General features: G+C 45.1%; 3 protein-coding genes across 4 annotated transcripts in view; all 3 read right to left on the bottom strand.

Moving 5' to 3' along the window:
* Positions 1-350: 350 nt before the first annotated feature.
* Positions 351-7,785, bottom strand: LOC148675671 (kelch-like protein 9). 2 transcript variants are annotated; one of them, XM_088645017.1, is made up of 7 exons: positions 7,142-7,785; positions 6,373-6,853; positions 6,086-6,197; positions 5,317-5,423; positions 4,384-4,579; positions 3,719-3,859; positions 351-2,713 (listed from the first exon to the last, which is right to left on the bottom strand). In XM_088645017.1, the coding sequence occupies exons 1-7, from the start codon at positions 7,288-7,290 to the stop codon at positions 2,358-2,360; spliced, it is 1,542 nt and encodes a 513-aa protein (XP_088501143.1). In that variant the 5' UTR covers positions 7,291-7,785; the 3' UTR covers positions 351-2,357. The 2 variants fall into 2 exon arrangements, with proteins under 2 accessions (XP_088501143.1, XP_088501134.1); XM_088645008.1 differs by having other exon boundaries at positions 6,373-7,345.
* Positions 7,786-7,906: 121 nt separating this feature from the next.
* LOC148675672 (sperm-associated antigen 17-like) lies at positions 7,907-13,529 on the bottom strand. Its single transcript, XM_088644185.1, has 7 exons — positions 13,458-13,529; positions 12,885-13,079; positions 12,332-12,528; positions 10,939-10,999; positions 10,048-10,192; positions 9,460-9,597; positions 7,907-8,090 (listed from the first exon to the last, which is right to left on the bottom strand). The coding sequence occupies exons 1-7, from the start codon at positions 13,527-13,529 to the stop codon at positions 8,035-8,037; spliced, it is 864 nt and encodes a 287-aa protein (XP_088500311.1). The 3' UTR covers positions 7,907-8,034.
* A 26-nt stretch (positions 13,530-13,555) lies between these two features.
* The window catches only part of spag17 (sperm associated antigen 17), a 34,594-nt gene continuing 29,418 nt past the window's right edge, over positions 13,556-18,731 (bottom strand). The window contains exons 37-43 of the mRNA XM_088644939.1: positions 17,405-17,518; positions 16,802-16,856; positions 16,282-16,381; positions 15,640-15,693; positions 14,963-15,065; positions 14,660-14,765; positions 13,556-14,507 (exon numbers count right to left, since the gene is read on the bottom strand). Of these exons, the coding sequence (XP_088501065.1) occupies positions 14,338-14,507; positions 14,660-14,765; positions 14,963-15,065; positions 15,640-15,693; positions 16,282-16,381; positions 16,802-16,856; positions 17,405-17,518 (702 nt within the window). The 3' untranslated portion in view covers positions 13,556-14,337. The remainder of the gene's footprint in view (positions 14,508-14,659; positions 14,766-14,962; positions 15,066-15,639; positions 15,694-16,281; positions 16,382-16,801; positions 16,857-17,404; positions 17,519-18,731) is intronic.

Here is an 18,731-nt window from a genome sequence, read left to right on the forward strand (position 1 = left end):
ATACGGTGAATGTAACCCAACTGAAACGTTGATGGGTGACAACATTCCTCGCTGATGAAAGTACACAGACACCGTCAGATCATAAGGGCTGAAGCTGGCTATTTCCACGTAGTTTGAAGAAAAGGTGACTTCAGTTCTCGAGAACAGTTGTCCCTCGAGTCCAACTGGAATGTGCACGTTGAAGCGGAGCTGGGAAATTTGACTTCAGCTCTTCTGCAGTATATTCGTCTAGTTTATTTTCAGAGTGATCCTACTTTAAGTATGCGTGATGGGTTGGCTCATGATATTGCAGATAACATAAGTATCCACTTTCATGTAAGAATTGAAAAGAACTGATAACATGTAAATGGTACTTGTCAAGACATTTTATTAAAGTGCAAAGTGCAAATGCCAAACAATAATAAATACAACAGCAGTGTGACCTCATTGCATACAGTATATAACTTTAATCATTACATATGTTGCACTTTTTACACAATATAGGATGTTCAATTGTTTATGGTATCATGAGGTACAGCAGCTTTTGCTATAATTTAACCACATGTTGGCTATCTGGCAGGATCATCTGGTGCTACCTGCATCCCCTGATGTGTGTTGTAGCTGTTCTTGTGCACACTGGGGAGAAACGCACAGACTGCATACTCTTCACGATCACGCTTCTCACAGCAGATTAAGTAAGAGAAAACAAGCAGCAGCAACTATTATTCCGCAACTACTTTTTTTTAACAGCTATACAGAGACACATGGAGCCTGTCACTTGTCTTTCTTTAGTGTTCTGCAGGTATTCACACTATACCTGATTAAAGGGTAACTAGTGAGGTATACCCACAATTTTTGCTGTTTCCAGTCTAATGAAACCGCTCAACGTTCCTGATAGAAAATAGTACATTCAGCAACAGCCAAGTCCCTCATCATCCCTTCTGTCCTTTAACAGGCTTTGAAACAACGACATTTCTTTTTTTTCTTCTAATTTTTAATCTGTCCTGAAAGCAGTTCATTTAAGTGCAAGTCGAGCCAGACTGTGCTCTCCTTTGTGTTTAGAAGTGACTGCATCGCAGTACCTCAGGAACAAGTATTTAAATAGTCTGGAATGTCACAATATAAAAGGCATCTTTGTGAACAGTAGAAGGGGAAAAAAATGTGCTCTGAATTCTGTGAATGTTTTTTTCCCCCATATTTTTGCTGCAATTAACACTCATATTGGACCATCGTATGGCGCTATGGTAATTGAGAGAACATTTGATAAGCATTAACAGGGTGCACGTCAAAAACTGCAAAATTAAGATTTTTTTTTACTAAAGTGTACTAAGTATGTCCTAAACCGACTTTTCCGATGTCCATCTGAAGTCATAGCTTTCCTTTTGGCTCCAGTATTATTCGAATTGACTCTGCATTGGTCCAAACTCATTTTTCCACACTGTTCCCTTTTCCACTAGTTCCTTGACAAAAAAACCTATTTGGTGGAGCGGGCTTGATGCACTAGACCTGCTGTCCACTGTGTTTCACAGGCAGTAACAAGTAACAACAGTGGTGAGGGGTTTGCCCACTGCTGTAACAGTGCTAATGAAGTCCAATCAGTGAACGAATTTATTCAGGTCAAGTCATCAAGAGTCCAGGACGGTATGAAACCCAGCAACCTGAGCTGCCCTCCGGGGCGGGAGTATCTGAGCACCAGCCAGCTGTTCTGCTGCTGATGGATACTTCAGTCCATGAAAGTACTGCAGGTAAACAGTCTGAATAGAGCAAAGTGCACTTAGAATTGAACCGTAAACAATACTAATATTTTAATTTTTTTTCAATACATGATAAAGAGGAAAGTATTAATTGAAAATATGCTTCTGACAGAGCATGTTCGATTATTAGCATAAACAACTACTACAGCCTGGATTTGGGTTTAAAAATGTAGTTTCTAAACCTCCGTGCTGTATTTAATTGTGCATCAATAATGCCAAACGCACAATTTGCCAAGAATGAGGTTCTGATCTCACAAAGGCAGTTACTGTACCCAGAGCTACACTGAATTATTGCACTGGTAGTTGCTCATCTGATTTATTAACGTGACACTGAAAACGGTAACATAAACGCTTCTTTGCTTCTTTTCCTCTGCTAAAACAAATCATTTTGGAAACATTTAGAAGCCCTGGGTTTAGGCAGCAATAATGTAATTGTACAACAATGTAATAATATATAATGGGTACAATGTTTTTAGGCATAACTAACAATTTGGCATCAAGCATAGAGGAAATACTATTCGTTTGTTACTCATTTCAGGTCTGTTGAAATGTGTATTAGTCGTGATGTTTTCTCCTGGTACACCGACAGTGCTGCACGGGGAAGGCTGGTCGCCGCTCGCTGCCCTACGACGGCTCGGGCTCGGGCTCTGTGGCGTCGCCCTTCCCGCGCAGAGCGTGAGGCAGGGTCAGCGTCCCGCTGGCCACCCCCACCAGCGGCCGGGGCAGCTGGGGCCCCGCGCGCCAGGCGTCCGCCTCGCGGTCGTACACGTGGACGCTGCTGAGGAAGCCCTCCTCCGTCCAGGAGAAGCCGCCCATGATGTAGATGGAGGAGCCCAGCGCGGCGGCCCCGTGCTGGCTGTGCCCCACGGGCAGGGGGCTGAGCTCTGTCCACTGGCGGGAGGCCGGGCAGTAGCATTCCGTCACCAGGACGTCCGAGTAGGAGCGCGCCTGGCCCGCTGCCCGAGAGATCAGGATACCACCTGGCACAAGCACAGGACATGCGGGATACATGGGGTTTTACTGCAGGAATTAAACCGAAGCAGTATAAGACTGAACAAGGACGGCACAGTGGGCAGGCCTGCTGCCTCACAGCGCTGGGGCCCTGGGTTCAAGGCCCAGGGCTGCTGTCTGCCTGGAGCTTGTATACATGTTCACACGGCTTTCCTTTGGGTGCTCCAGTTTTTGCCCACAGTCCAAAGACATACTGGTATGGTAACTGATTTCTGGGAAACTGGCGTGAGTGTGTGTCTGTGTGTGCCCTGCGGTAGACTGGTGTCCCGTCCATGGTGTACATATTGTTAAACACACCTTTACGATTTTAAAATTTAAAACAACTACAGCCCCCAGAGCTTACTGCGTTGACTTTTCTTGAGATGCTCAGGTGGCCACAGCAGACACACATCTCAAAAGTAACACTTTCTGGGGATATGCTGCATTTTAAGAGGCTGCAACCACTATGAATTACAGTATGGGAACAAATCCCAGCTCTTGCGGTTTCATAATGAAGGGTGAGGTGCAACTGTATGAAGAGAATTCTAGTAGGAGCCACGGACAGCTATTTAACTACAAATAATTCACAATTATTTAAATTAATTCATAGTGACTTCATGCTCTTACAACACAGAATATCCCCGAAAGGTGTGGCTTGCAAGGTACATCTATATATTATTCATACGACATTTATAAATACACATCCCTTTCGCTGTTCACAGGTAGGTGTTTAGGGGCCCCAGTAAGGAAGAAACGGCTGTCCATGACTGCTAATAGCGGAATAAGACATCCGTTTAGACAGTTCTACTGCCCTCACAGTGGTGAAACAGAGCCAATGATCCCGTATTTCATTTTATGCAATGCTGTGCGAGATGTTTCAATACAGTTTAAAAAGCACACCTCGTTAAACAGACACACCTGTCTGCAAACCCATGAGTGTGCAGCACGTCCCCCTCGGTCCCTCGAGCGAGACGCTCTCTGTACCCCACACTCACCCATGACATAGATCTTGTCCCCCGCAGGGCTCATGCTGTGGAACCCTCTGGCATAGCGCAGGGGTGGCAGGGGTGTCCACTCGTCCAGCTCTGGGCTGTACTGGTACATCGCGTTCGAGAAGATTTCCCCTGAAGAGCCCCCTGTCCAAACCAGGAGACAGGAGGAAACACTGATATGTCGCTAGAAATGTCTACAAAATGCAGGGTGGTCTGTGATGTGGAGTAGTACTTTTGGGGATTATTTTGACAAACAGACACCATTTATTTCAAATGTACCAAAAACAGAAAATGAAATCGGATTGTGAAAGGCATTTTCACGGACGCAACGTCATTTGTTCTCGTAATTCTGAATTGCAAAGAACCAGTTTCTTTCGAACCGTTTAATATCAAACGGCTCTGTAGGAACTCAGAAACCGTGGCTATACTGTATCAGGTTGAGAAACATGATAAATAGCGAGTGGCTGTATTTGCTCTAACATAAGACTCTGTGTGAGGATTAAATCTGTAGATGATCACTTCTGAGGTAAACCATGCTGCTAATTGTTTCCGACATGAACTGGGCTAAGCAGACGAGAACAGTCAGTTTGAACGCTTCAGGGGCCTGGAGTGTAATTTCTACCCCCACGCTGCCATGAGCTTCATGCGCGAGATCTGGGCTGTCCTACCGCAGACGTAGAGCCTGTTGCTGTAGGCAGCGCCGGCGTGGCTGGACAGTGGGCAGGGCAGGGCCCGGATGTGTGTCCACTTGTCCTCAGCTGGACTGTAGCACTCTGAAGAGGACAGTATGCCCCCTTCCCCTCTGCCCCCCACAGCGTAGATCCGGTCTCCCAGGGCGCTGCAGTGGAACCGGCGCCGTCGCACCTGGAACAAGGGGCCTGGGCTCAGTCAGGGCGCGGGAGCTACACCCCTCCACCCTCCAGCCGTGTTCCTCACAGCAGCGGGCCGGGCCGGACGGCGAACCCCAGGACACTGGTGGAAACTACAGGGAGTCTACATTTGAATTTAAAACCAAGAAACGTAAGCACTTCTTTACCCAAAGGGTGGTGGGAGTCTGGAACAAACTGCCCAGCAACATGATTGAAGCCGAAACTCCAGCTGCTTTTCAGAAACTACTAGAAGAGAGTCTTGGATCAATAAGCTTCTAACTACCTAATTAACCGACTGGCCTCCTCTCCTTCTTAACCTTTCTTACGTTCTTAAAAATACAAGGTCTCGGCTGTTGAGCAATACTGCACGTTTACATTTGCAGTGCTTATTACATGTATGAAGGCAGTATGAAGTTACAGTACAGAGTATGCAATGCTATACTGCATCGCAACACAGAAAGTTGGAAATGTGAGCAATGTTAAATATGAAGATGGTTTTACTGTAGATTTATTGCCTATTTTTGTTTTGCTTTAAACAAAACTTTAAACACTTTAAAAATGCAGCCAATGTTCCAGTGTATTGAATGTTGAGTTAAATTCATTCTGACATGCACACACTTTGTTTAAGAAAATAAAAACTCGGAAAAGGAAATATGTCCGGAATTGTTAAGATATCCTGTAATTCCTGTAGAACAGTTTCAAACTCGGAACACGGAACGCTCCACTATTTACATGCATGTCAGCCAGACGGGTCCACTTGTCGAAGCGCGGATCGTAGCGCCGCACGCAGGCGGTGGCCTCTTCCTCGTGGTTCGTGTTGAACCAGGAATTCTGCCCCCCTGGAGAGAGCACAGACACGCACGCGTACAGTGAGTGTTCACTTATACCTGGCATGATGCCTACACATCAGGGAAAAAATGATAAAGTGTGGCCGGCTAATCGTGGGGTTTTAGGGAGGTGGGGCTGGAAAAAGTCAAAGCGCAGCTCAGCAGAGTTTCAACCTGGAACAAGAAAGGCCACTTCTGGAGAACAACCAGGAGCATGCAAAAGCACATCTGCCTGTTATGCTCTGCATCCTTGAAGGGTTTACATAAACTAAATACAAACCCCATCAATCTCGAGTTACTATAAATGTCGTGCTTATGAGTAAGACTCTTTCGGTTCCATTTGTCATAAGCACAAGTGCAATGAAACGCTTACCTGCATGTGTACTCCAATACAAAGACATTACTGAAAAACACCAAAACACAAACACAGAACAGCAGCAGCAACAACAAAGTTCAATAACAAACAACTTAAATACAAGTCTGCCCAAGCAGTGTGGGTCTGTGCATATGCATTAGGAGCTACACATAGATGCCCTCCGATTATACAGTAGTATCTGTGACAGCTGGGGTCTGCCTGTCTTCCTCAGCATGTACAGAGGTTTAACCAACGCAAGGTCTACAGAAGAGGCGAGGGGAGTTTTAATTGAGGCCTGGCTGTTCCGTGTTCTTCTTACCTATGATATACAGGTAGTCATTCAGCACCACAGCGCAGTGGTTGTACATTCCCTCCACATGAGCAATCGTCCTCCACGTCTGCGAGGTCTGCCCTCTGTCACCTGCCAGGATCTACCACACAACACGAGCCAGGAGAGAGATGAACAAGCCGTGTGTGCCAGGAGGGCATTCCTCATATCTATTTAGTGTTCCTCGACGCTTTTAGGGTCCTTATAACAACCTCCCACCAGCATAATACTCAAGAGCCACTGGACACAGCCACAGCGGAGCCCGGACACGGTCTTACCATCACCTCCCTGCACTCCCGGCTGCCCGTGGTCTTCCCGCACGTCGCCAGCACCGCTTTCCTCGTCGACCTTATCCTGAACCAGTTCCGAACCGGGCTGTCGGTCTGCAGCCCCAGGCACTGCTCGGACAGCATGTCCAGGTACGCCTGACCCTTCGGAAGAGCCTTCACCAGCTCGGCGGCGGCTCCCAGGTCCCCCTCGAACCCGCAGCCGGGGGGGAAGATCAACCCCAGCCGGACCTCCTGCAGGAGGAGCTCGGTGTAGGGCTGTCGGCGGTCCAGGTCGCACTCCACCCACTTGAGCACCAGCTCCAGGAGGGCCGTCTCGCTGACCCGGGGGCTGACGTCGTCTCTCCGCAAAAGCCCCCAAATGCCATCGGCGTCCATCTGCAGCAGAGAGCTCTCGCCTGTCTTCAGTATCACGTCCAGGTTCTGCGAGATGAAGGCGAAACACTCCCCCTTTAAAGAGGCCAGGTCGTACCTACTGGACAGAGAGAGGATTTCGAGGAAATTGTCCGCGGTCAGGGAGCTCTGCAGGAGCTCCGCGCAGCAGGCGGTCATGTGCGGGATCTGCAGGTGTGTGGAGGTGATCAGCGCGTCCTCCAGGCTCTCCAAGTCCGACACCAGCTGGGAAGTGTAGATAAAGTCCAAGGCGCATTTCAGACCCCCCGCAGAAATGCCTTTTAGCTCCACCGAGTCCATGTTTCGCTCCTTCATGTCTGTTGTAAACATCACCCTGAAGTAACAGCTGGCTGCGGCGAGAACCGACCTGTGAGCCGGAAACGTCTGATCTTCGGCCACCAGGCGAATGTCGCAGAGGCAGCCCGCCTCCCACAGCTCTCTGAACCCCTGGTGCAAAGTTTGAGGGAACTCGGGGCTGCGCAGGGAGCACTTCCTCACCCCCACGTGCGTAGCCATGTTGCCATCAAAACACGGGGCGGGGCCAGCTTGGCGCGCCGTGTTGCGTAACCGTGCTGGCGAGGGGTTTTGTGGGTAATGTAGTTCCGCAGCGGTGAACCGGCGTGGTAATGCCGACACGTGTATCTTCTGCGCGGTGTGCCTGTAGTTTGAGTGCGCCAGCAACGGCGAGTGTGGTTTGCAGTGGCTTCCTAGTACGTGTCTCGTAGCGAACGTTTTTCTAAAGAGTTATGACGTTTTAAATACAGTAGCTCGTATGTGAGGCTCACGTGATATTATTGATCACCTATCGCCGATAATACGATTAGTGACCACGATAATGGGGTGCAGATGAGTTACCATTCTTGATTTTATTTTACTCCGTGTTCAAGCAGGTTACTCAGCCTTCCAAACCACTCCACTGTGGTACTTTCATAAAATTATGATAAAGTAATGGATTCGGTTGTTGCAAAATTGCGTAAAAGCTCATTAGACTAAGTGTCGCGGAACCCTGCTATAAAGATTCCTCGCATCTGTATTTTCATCTATATGTGCACTGTCGGCGAAATGTGGACTCTTTACTAAAGATGTTACAATTTAACCAATATCCATATAAAAAGAAGTGATAAAAACAACGTTTTGATTAAACTGCTATCTTTTATTTATGTCTTATTAATAACAACTTAAAACGTTTAAAAATTGCGAAACGTATACATAGCTCATCTTTCACATCAGCCGTACAGACGTTTTTTTCGAGAATTCTGTTCAGTGGTGTACCACGGACCTCAGAGTTTCTTGTGTTAAAAATGTATGATCTGAATCTGGAAGAGAAAAAATACAACATTGTTTTATTAAAGTTACAGCAATAACATCTAAAATGCGTCCCTCCTTCTGTGGTTACAGCATTGTGTTTAGCGCAGACTGGCTCTGGAGAGCCCCAGTGCAGCAGGTTTTGTAGGTCGCTATGAAATTACCAACCTCTACATTATGTATATGGAACAATTCCATCGCGGACAATAAAACAGCTAATTTGTTAAAGATCATGCCCTCAAGGGCCAGATTTCTCCGAATCAAACAGAATACTTGGCTGTTTCATATGCAGCCAACAGGTGACTTACAAGAGAAGATTGTAAGCCACTTTATTGGCCATATACAGTTTCTTGCATTAGGAATTTGTCTGTTCACATGCCCCAGCTTGCTCTCCATGAGACACGAAGACAGGGAGCGCAGGGTCAGCCATTTATACCGCACTCCTGGAGCAGCTGGGGTGCTCCTACAGAGTAGGATTAGGATAGAGTAGGATTCCTCTGCTGGCTGCTGGATTTGAACCTGCAACCGTCCAGCCACAGCCACAGATCCTGAGCCACAGAGCCACCACACCGTTTAGAAGTCTAACCAGATTTAGAATCTCCAGGACCTTTTATTACAGTATAAATTTTCATCAAAAATAAATTTGTTCTTCTAGATAATGGAGCCATTTGGTGCTTACCGGAATAGGCTGAAATCGGTTTTAACCATTTTTATGCCTCATTTTAAATAAAGTTGTTTCTTTCAAAAACATGAAACACTTTAAGGCAAGGCCTTCAAACTCAGTTACCGGAGGGCCTATTTGGAACAAAACCCAGAAGATACCGGGCCCTTCAGTTAGAGACCCCTGACCCAGAGATACTTCATGACATGTCTCTACGTGTAACTAGGTTGTATATGTAATCAGTAACACTAAACACACTGTAGCAAACATCTGCTGCATTCTGAATCCATCTTTTAATAATAGTTGTTGTTATGCAAATTATACTTGGTATTTGAGAGTGTTTCTTGAACATCGGCTGATACTAGTTTTATCTTTTTGAAAACAGGCCCTGCTTTCTCTTAATAGAGAAACACCTTGCAATAATACAATATTTAAAATGTTCCAATACAGTAGGTGTGTAACTGATGTTACCCAGTATCAGGACTACTATTATAATTCCACACAGGAAATTCAGGCTGACCCAACACCCATCGCCCATTCAGAAAGCCACTTATTCCTGTAAGGATCACAGCAACCCAGAAACGCAGGGCACCAGGCAGGTACGACCCAAAAATACCATCTTAATTTCTCATTTTATGAATGAAAGCATTAACGGTAAATGACAACCTAGTTCCTTCATTCCGTGTTTTCTCCGGACGCCGCACACAAACTCCGCTGACCTGCGTGAACCGGTCTGAAGGGCCGTGCGATTCCGCGCCGGGAACAGGGGGTGGTGGAGACGAGTCGCACTGCTGCCCCTCTCCTGCCTGGGGAACAGTCCCTCTCCCCGTTCCCAGACACCCCTCCAGGCACAACTGGTAGGATCTTAGTCAAGGGCATGACGGATGTGTTTATGTTTACGTACAGTATATAAAATGTGAACATTTACCTGCTGAAAGTATAAATATTATGGACAGTGCAAGGGGCTCTTTTGTAAGCTGAACAAGCAAAAAAATGCATCTTTCAGGAGGTCTTGAATAAAAATACTATGTGATGTTAAAGCCATCACAATTTAGAACAAGGAAGCTGACAAAGTAAAAAAAAATATTTGCACAGGATCTATTTTTCCCTTTTGATAGATGCTTCTACATGGTTTACACTTGGCCACAGTACATTAAATTCAATGGTCATATTGAGTTTTGCATTGTCTCACATGTTAGAGTTATGCTGTGCATGTTAAGTAGTTAAGTGGTGGGCTATTTAAAGTGGCCTTTCTCGAAAAGATTTGTTTTATGACGTTCGTAAAGAGGGGTGAGACACAAGGATATTTGCAGTAACAGGCAGATGAAGAAACTCGGTCTCAGTTTGGATCTGAATGTGGTGGGAAATATGTCCTGCTCCCTCCAGGTCCTCCAGCTCAAAGGCCACGGCATACAGCTCAATCTGCAGGTCAGTCTTCATACCAGCAGCCACCTGAAACAGACATTTGAGAATATTACTGTCCTGGCAACCACTCTGGACTCACAAATAATACCTTACCTCCCTGGTTGGGATTCTATCAATACATTGGAACTACATACAGTACTTACAGTACCTGGGGAACACAATTTCAACCTGGAGATTCAACCATGTTTTAAAACAAGGAATACACAAGTAGCCCCTTGTGTAAGGCGAGCACAGCAGGAGTGGGAGTGTTGTGCAGGTGCTGCAGGTTGCTGTGCTCTTCTCCCACCTCGCAAGGACATACTGGAGAGATTAAGTGTCGTCTCTAAACTGTCTGCCTGCCTGCTGAACCGTGTGGGTGTGTCCTGCGATGGACCCATGTCCCGACTTGCACAGGACAAAAACAATATTATTATTATTATTAAATAAGGTAATGGGGATCCCCTCCCCCCCCACCAGTGAGCAGCCCCACCTGGATGATGCGCCAGTACTCTCCCCACACACCAGCTCTCAGTGGGGAGGAGAGCAGAGTGATGAAGCCAGTTCAGAGAGGGGGATTATTAGGAGGCCAGGATGAAATTTGGTCAGGACACCGGGGTTCCACCCCTACTCTTTTCGAGAAACGCCCTGGGATTTTTAATGACCACAGAGAGTCAGGACCTCAGTTTCACATCTCATCCAAAGGATGGCGCATTTGATAACAAATAGGCTGTTGTTTGAAGACAATAAGATTTATACAACGAAACATGCAAAATCAAACTGTTAGGTAGACTTACCGGTCCAGGAGTATATAAAACTCTCAGTCCTGTGGCAGGAGGTGGCTGTTTCACACTGAATCTGTTGAAGCAGAGACAAAATACTTTTGTTTTAAAAAAAGCTGCATCAAGTGAAATATTCACTTCTGAAGCTGGATTTAACATGCCTGAGTAAAAAAAATAAGATTATATTATGAAAGCATTTTCTCTACAATGATTGCCTTTGATTCAGTATTTCATCTGAAAAAGAAGATTAGATAGTTCTGTGTAGCCTACCTACTGTAGAACCGGGGTAAAATCTCAAAGATGTCAGGATGCACGACATTTGAAAACCATACTCGGTGCGCAAAGTAAAGTCTCAGATGTAAAAGGAAATCATGAATAACACTTTTTTTCTGCTATTGCTTAACTCTACATTTACACAAGACAAACTATCCAGGGATAAAGTCTCTCTCAATAATGTAATAGGCTTCATGGGCTGCTGACGTCCCCCTCCCCTGCAGTAGCTGGGTTACTGCCAGTGGGGACGGTGGGCTAAAGAGGAATGGGAGCTCTTTTTTCACAGCTAGATCTGAGTATATCAGCTTGGATCAGACTATGATGCAGTCTTTACACCTGACTGCGGCACTTTCTTGTTTCACTGCAACATTTTATAGGTTCATATAATAAAACTATACGAGTTAGATTATGAGTCAGATGGATACGAGATTATTAAAATAAAATGTTCTATAAATTAAACAAAAGGTTGCATTGCTCAGTGAAAAGCAAATCATCATTAAGTTTACATAAAGTACATTTAATTGAAAATGAAATCTACAAGCACAAACCAGTATTTCACATTGCTTAGCGTTATGCTACATTCTCTTAAGACTCAAATTATTTGTTCTTGTGTTTGGTTGTAGTTCACCAAAGACATGTTTTAGGCAAATGTACCTTTAACAACTATTTCAAAAAGAAAATAATACTGTACCTTGCATCAGATGCTGTCATGAGAACTTTCTGCTTCCCAACAAGCAGGTGTCTATATGGTAGAAGCTAAACCTTACCGGTGCATCAGATTATGTAAAGGTTGATGTAAATGACAACAATGTTCACAAATTACATTTTATTCAATTTTCTTCCATATTATGGTTTTTATTTTTATGTTGCATTTTCATTTGAAAAATAAGAGTTTTTTTGAAAAAAATGTTGCTATCATGCTATAGATTCACAGTTTTTAAAACAGTATTTAACCACTGTTTTATGCTTGACTAGGCTGTGTTACTCTGCGGGGCTTTGTAGAACTGTCACAGAGGACTGAATCTGGACTCGTCTCCAGACTCGAGATGTGGTTCAACCCAGGAGCTGTGAAGTGCCACAGGTATTACTAGTGTACAATGTGCACACGGCCGTCAGACATCAGGAGCATACACACCTGCAGGAATCGATTCCAACATTCCTCAGTGCGACAGAGACAGAATAGGTGTACCCCTCTCTCAGCACCCCGAAGTCCACTTCTGCAGGGAAGAGCTCAAAACCCCGGCGAACACACTGAAGTGTGCCACTGGCCTGAGGGCCGGCCACTGACACTGTTCTCACCTTCCTCCTCACAGGGTCCTCGACGGCAGTGAACTAGGGCAGAGCACGGGATACTGGAGTGAATCACACCCCCGAGCTGCGGTTAAATCTCTTCCACTGTAAACACTCGGCACAGAGATGTAAGAGACGAAAACAGACAAGTAGTTCTGCATTAAGTGTTAAGAATGGCTATTGTAGTAGTGTTCAGTTAGCTATAACTTGATGAGAAGTTAGTTGCATTTATTCATACCGTATATTGCTATTTCTGACATTTTACCACAGTATGAAAGTTAAAAAAGGTCCACATCAGCCAGTTTCCACACAGAGGAACGTCTGGAGCCGTAATTCTCCAGGACGGACACTCGTGCCCCTCCGAGGCGCTGGGCCGTCCCGTCCGGGATGTACAGTACCTTCTGGTGCGGCAGGCCGCCGGGCTTGCGGCCGCGGATGGCGGAGGGCAGCTTGACCCTCTCCCTGCGCGGGTTCCCGGCGACATCTAACTCCAGCCTGCGGGTCCGGGCGCCGCTGCTGCCTGCTGGAGACACGTCCTGCGGCGCTGGTCCTGGGAGAACAACTGAGCCTTTAACTGGGTCCTGCTCGCGCTTCTACTTCAGACTCTTCTTGTTCTGACTGCTCTGTAAATTACACTAATACTGATAATAATAATAATACTGTTTCTCTATTAGCCCTATACAATTTCTTGCATTAGGAATTTGTCTTTTACACATACCCCAGCTTTTCTCCATGGAGACACAGACAGGGAGAGAAGCTGGGGGTCAGAGCGCAGGGTCAGCCATTATACGGCGCCCCTGGAGCAGCTGGGGTTAAGGGCCTTGCTCAGGGGCCCAACAGAGTAGGATTCCTCTGCCGGCCGTGGGATACGAACCAGCAACCTTCCAGTCACAGGCACAGATCCTGAGCCACAGTGCCACCGCTCCACCTGATCTCGTATGCTGTGTCTTCATTATGTAGACACGCCATACGATATCGGAATGAGGATTTTCAAAGGCAGGCAGGAGACGTCCTTCACACAGCTTTTCTCCATGGAGACACATTGTATGGCGCCCCTGGAGCAGTTGGGGTTAAGGGCCTTGCTCAGGGGCCCAACAGAGTAGGATTCCTCTGCCGGCCGCGGGATTTGAACCGGCAACCTTCCAGCCACAGGCGCAGATCCTGAGCCTCAGAGCCACCACTCCGCCCACTAAAAAAAGTCATGGCTCCAGCTGGATTCGAACACCCAACTTGTGATGTGGGAGTCAGGAACCTAACCCACAGCGCCACCGGCAAGGTCACTTTTTTTTTTTTTAAATAAACACCAAGACTAACACTAACACCAAGACGTCATGGAAATAGTGAGTTTTGACTACAGAGTTCTTCCAGTTGTTTCTATTTCTATATCTTATAATGTACATAGTATGTACTGTACAGTATGTGAAGTATGTTCAGTACTGTGTGTATTTTACATGCTTTATAGAAACTTAAAAGATATATGGCTGAAATGTATTCCTGTGTTCCCTGGTGTGAATCATCATAATGCCTAATGGAGCTTCTTCAGTCCAGAGGCTTAACTGTGAAAATGTGAATTGGGCACGTGTGTGCACCCAGGTCTTTGAGATCCCAGTTCTGTCACTGAACACTTGAGATTCCCTATGAGATTTCCACTTGACCGTTTGTTGAAAAGGAAAAAAGAAAACTTCAAGGCGGCTCGTGCTTTTGACTTTGATTGTCTGGAGCAACAACGGCAAATATACGGTTGAACTGCAAAGCTTTTACTTGTGTCCAAAGCTGATTTGCATGGAGTTCAATACATACTGGACTGGCGAGATCTTTTTTTTTTTAACAATCTGTTGTACAGCTTACTTTCTACCTGACCCGTTTGGAATGAAAAACAGTTTCCAGGCCCGGGGCGGCTTGACACTCAGTACCTGACGTGGCCGGAGCACGGGGGACGGCGCCGGGCCGTGGCGTGGGACCCGCGGGTCTGGCTCTCTCCGGCACGCTGCCTTCTGCTGTCGGAATCACGGGTCTGCGCGCTTCAAGAGTCACAAAGCAAAAACCGCATCCTGAACGCCTCTTCCACCAAAAACCACCTCTCGTGTTCAGTTAGGAACTGTGTGATTTGGGATCTAACGGGTGATTAGGGCAAATAAATATCAGTTTTAACAATAACGAAACAAAGCATTACCATTAACGGCTGTAGCGGCGTTTGGCATTTCATTCACAGATTCTGTTGTTGTTTCCGTTTTTGGGAATGGTGGTAGCTCTCTGGACAGAGATTCCATATCTGGAACCTTACAGGGAAAATAAAAGACAGGAAAGACAGGCAGGACAATTAGCTCCTGGTCAATATAAAATTACACAACAATTGATAGCTAAAAATAAGTCCAAAAAGTTATCCTTATAATATCTTTTAGTCCAAGTTACCATTTACAATTATGATATATAGCAAACAGTTAGTGTTCAGCTACAGTACACACAGCAATCTTACCTGAGTGAGCAAGAATGCTTTGCCAAATTCAGATGCAAAATACGGTGGTATTATTCTTTTCCTGAGGGCTTCCCGGCATTTCTTCTCCTCTAGCACCTCCTGTCTGCATTGTCAGGACAACATTTCAATTTCACACAATACTAAACACTTTCCTGTAGATTTTAAAACACTTTTACAACACGGGTAGCATGCACTGGTACATTTAAGTCTTACTATGGTATAATCTTAATGCACTCCAAATAGAATTAGTTGTGAAATTATTTTGTCACGTAGAGGAAAAAGGGTAGACTGTACTGTATGTGAGAGAAGGGAAGGGACAGAAGTACTAAACTACACACAAAAGCAGTATAAATAAAACAAAGTCATAATAAAGGAGATCTATTATTATTTTCATGCTTAAGATTTCTCAAGAAATTAGCAGCTTCAGTTTCCAAACTTTGAAGTGATGTTACTGTAAGAACTGGTTTAAACGTTTCTTCCAAAGCAGCCATTTTGTCTGCCGAGAGATTTGGAAGGTTCTGATTCACATTTTGATCACGGTAAAAAGCTCAGTTCATACAAGCCACCACATGGTCTACAAATACTTTTAAGCTTTACGTTTTTACACAGTGTATTATGTTTACACTTCGGGTCTGACAGATATCTCATCTGAATGTCCCTCTTCCACGCTGCATTACCTGCGCTGCTCTAGTCTGCCTGCCCACACAGACACCCGTTTGACTCCCTGCCTGCTGCGTGTCAAAGATGGAGAGAAAAAAGGAGAAAACTGCAGACTGGCTGACCTCCACAGATAGGGTAAAAATAAAAAAATACAAGGTGTCGGTGAAAAACAGTTGTCACAGGCAGTAAACCAAGTGGAAGAATGTCAAGTGTCATCCATCTTAAACAGTGTCTCCCACCCTGGGAGTGTCTGAAGCAGTTCAGTTTTCTCTGTCCAGGACATGTTTGATTTAGTGAAGGGAAGTGATTGGTTCACAGGTCCCTCAAGAAGGAAAACACGCCTCGTACCAAGGGGAATGCACCAGTCACATTCCTGGTCTATCACCGAAATGCAGGACGAGAGTGAATGTGCAGATAATTGGATTAATGGATCATAACATGGCCATTCTTTCTATGGAGTCAGCAGAGTGACTGAGCACTCACAAAGAGGACTGACCTTAAAAATGGCTTTGGATCCCAAAGGTCTGTTTTTTCAAAGTTAAATTCAGCAAGATAAGATCATCTTTTGATACCCGCTATGATAAGTGGGGATTAGAAGTATAGGTTTTTAGGGAAATGAAATCCTGTACGGGCAAAAGTTGCGAGACTACAAGCCCTACCTGTCCCTGTCCCAGTCCTCTTGCGAGCGCTTCGATTGCACAGGTTCGAGAGGGGGTTCTGGAGGACCGCTGATGGCTTGCGTGTACAGGGCAGCGATATCTGGAGGAACACAGTCAGAATTTGTGATGCAGGTAAAAAAGTTCACTCTGTACTGATTCATATTTTAAAAAAAAAATGCATTTACCCCCATTGTCGGTTTACTGTTTTGTTTTTTTTGTTATTTTGGTTTCATACAGAGTAAACTGAGGAAACTAAGGAAAGCGAAGGGAGGTAAGAAAAGCGAAATGTGTGTTTGTAGCATGCGGCACATTGTACAACAGAAGCTCAACAGCCTTGGAAAGAGCAGGGAAGAACAGGGAGAGCAAACTGTTCCTGTGGTAAAGAGAAGAGCCAAAGCACTGGGGAAGTGTTCAGAAAGCACGGCGGGCGTCTGGCACACTGGGTCACACTGGGTCACACTGGGTCACACTGGGTCGCGCTAGCGGGTTTCTAGTCGTCACGGTGCAGCATGCGCCTCACCACTGCTCCTTCTCTCCCCTCCAGCTGCCGCGGCTCCTTCCACATCTGGGTAAGACTGCCACGAGGAAGAGAGGGTCCTTCAGCGACCCGCTCTGAACTATGCAGCTAATACTTCAATGCCATATTTTGGTCATGTTTTAACACCTTAAAATATGTTATATGTACATAATTTAGTTTTAGTTTAATTAAATTGTCTACTTCTGTACCAGAAATTAAAGCACATTTGAACAAAAGTAAAAGAAATAAAAAAGCTTCTTCTGACATATACTGTACATGTACTATACATATTACATATACATATAACTATTACAGTATATATATAGTATAACATAACTGTTTTATTGTATGTATATACAGTATGTTGAGAAGTATGAAAAACACAACAAATGCCATTCATTCCAAAACTCATTGTACAGTATACTGTATAAACAGGGCAAAGCTCAGAAAAGTATGCTAGGCCATAATTACTGTATGTTTGGTGCAGGTCACCAAATATGTATAAACCGGTGTGGTGTTTGGCATTACTTGTGTGAGTCTTAAGAAGGAAACATCGGTGACTCTGTGTGAGACGGTTCAGCTGATGAGAAGCCGCCAGGCGCTCACCAGGACAAGCTTGAGCAGGTCGGCTGCGTGCATTTTCTCTTCTTCAGTCCTGGGCTCCTTCACGTGCATCTCATCCGCAAAGTGCTCTTTCCTCAGGATGTGATCAATGTACTCCTTTCATAAAAACACAGTCCTCTCAGCAACATTGTTTAATAAATCATAGCTTTTAACTAGCTAAAACAGTCCTTTCAAATCAGATATTTATTTCATGTTGTGTACCAGGGTATCAGGAACATTCTTATATTAGTATTTTTTATAATAATTGCATTGAAGTAATATGTATTATTAAAATGATTTATTTCAATATATTAAGAAAAGGCCTCTGAAGTTAGAAATGCTGTCAGATTACTGAACTCTACCCCTACCACTGGTTCACACTGATGTTTTTTTAAGTTGTACTGTATGGTATTTAACTTGTTGTTGCTGCTGCTGTTCTGTGTTCATGTTTTTAGTGTTTCCTTAGTGTCTTTGTATCGGAGCATACATGCAATTAAGCATTTCATTGCACTTGTGTATATGACAATGAACTGAACTGAACTGAAATGCCTTGTTTTCAGTTTTAAATGCTCTTCCACATAGTTTCCACTTGTTCCCTGTGATCCATATTTCAGTGTTGATTCTGGAGAAGTCCACTGGGATGACTTCACTTGTATTGATTCACGTCTTGCACAGCAGAAAGGAAACCCCCCTCCTCCAGCTCCAGGACATTGCTGTTGGTTTTATTGGTGTTTGTGCAGCTGGTCCTTTATCTAATGAGTGCAGACCAGTCTAGAAGCCCCAGGGAAGGCCAAAAGCTATCGTACGGTAGGTTTAAAAGAGACAGCAGGGAAGGGTTTGTGCTCAGAGTTTCTAGAGTGTCTGAAGAGTAGGCTAGCAGAGTGAGCTACCTACAGCTCACAATCTAATTTCTTCACTGAGTTTCTCCTTGATGAACCAAAACAATCCCGGTATCGGAGAACTGGAGGTAGCTATATTTTCATAAGCGGAACTATTTTAGTTTCCTTTTTTAAAATCTGCTGGATAGAGTTTGTGCCTCACTTTATTGTAAAGCATATCTCTTGGGCACTGACGGCTGTCTCCAGGTTGGCCTGAGTCTAGGCCACTGGCTCACCTGTGGAGGTGGTCCAGAAGTGCTTCTCAGCACCGTCCCTATGCACATGTATACACATGGGAACGGATTCCCTCATAAGGAATCACAGTCCCTGAGCCACTGAGCCACGCTTGCACCGCCATGCTTTACTCTGCCAGACAGATGAAAACCCGGCACTCCTACAAGACCCAGTTTCTTATATGGGTGGGTAACGTTGCAAAACATGTGGGAGCACAT

This window comes from Lepisosteus platostomus, chromosome 2, assembly GCF_059453375.1.
Source record: "Lepisosteus platostomus isolate fLepPlt1 chromosome 2, fLepPlt1.hap1, whole genome shotgun sequence".
In the NCBI taxonomy this organism is placed as follows: Eukaryota; Metazoa; Chordata; class Actinopteri; order Semionotiformes; family Lepisosteidae; genus Lepisosteus; species Lepisosteus platostomus.

What these genes read in the sequence shown, in the direction of transcription:
- LOC148675671 (XM_088645008.1), bottom strand. Translation starts at nt 7,290, where the DNA reads ATGGCTACGCACGTGGGGGTGAGGAAGTGCTCCCTGCGCAGCCCCGAG. An exon ending in GGGAGTGCAGGGAGGTGATG is followed by an intron (nt 6,198 to 6,372) that starts GTAAGACCGTGT and finishes GTTGTGTGGTAG; the next exon opens with ATCCTGGCAGGTGACAGAGG. An exon ending in TGACTACCTGTATATCATAG is followed by an intron (nt 5,424 to 6,085) that starts GTAAGAAGAACA and finishes TGCTCTCTCCAG; the next exon opens with GGGGGCAGAATTCCTGGTTC.
- LOC148675672 (XM_088644185.1), bottom strand. Translation starts at nt 13,529, where the DNA reads ATGTGTCTCCATGGAGAAAAGCTGTGTGAAGGACGTCTCCTGCCTGCC. An exon ending in GCGGCCTGCCGCACCAGAAG is followed by an intron (nt 12,529 to 12,884) that starts GTACTGTACATC and finishes GCTCTGCCCTAG; the next exon opens with TTCACTGCCGTCGAGGACCC. An exon ending in CTTCAGACCGGTTCACGCAG is followed by an intron (nt 8,091 to 9,459) that starts GTCAGCGGAGTT and finishes TTTCTCTTCCAG; the next exon opens with ATTCAGATCATACATTTTTA.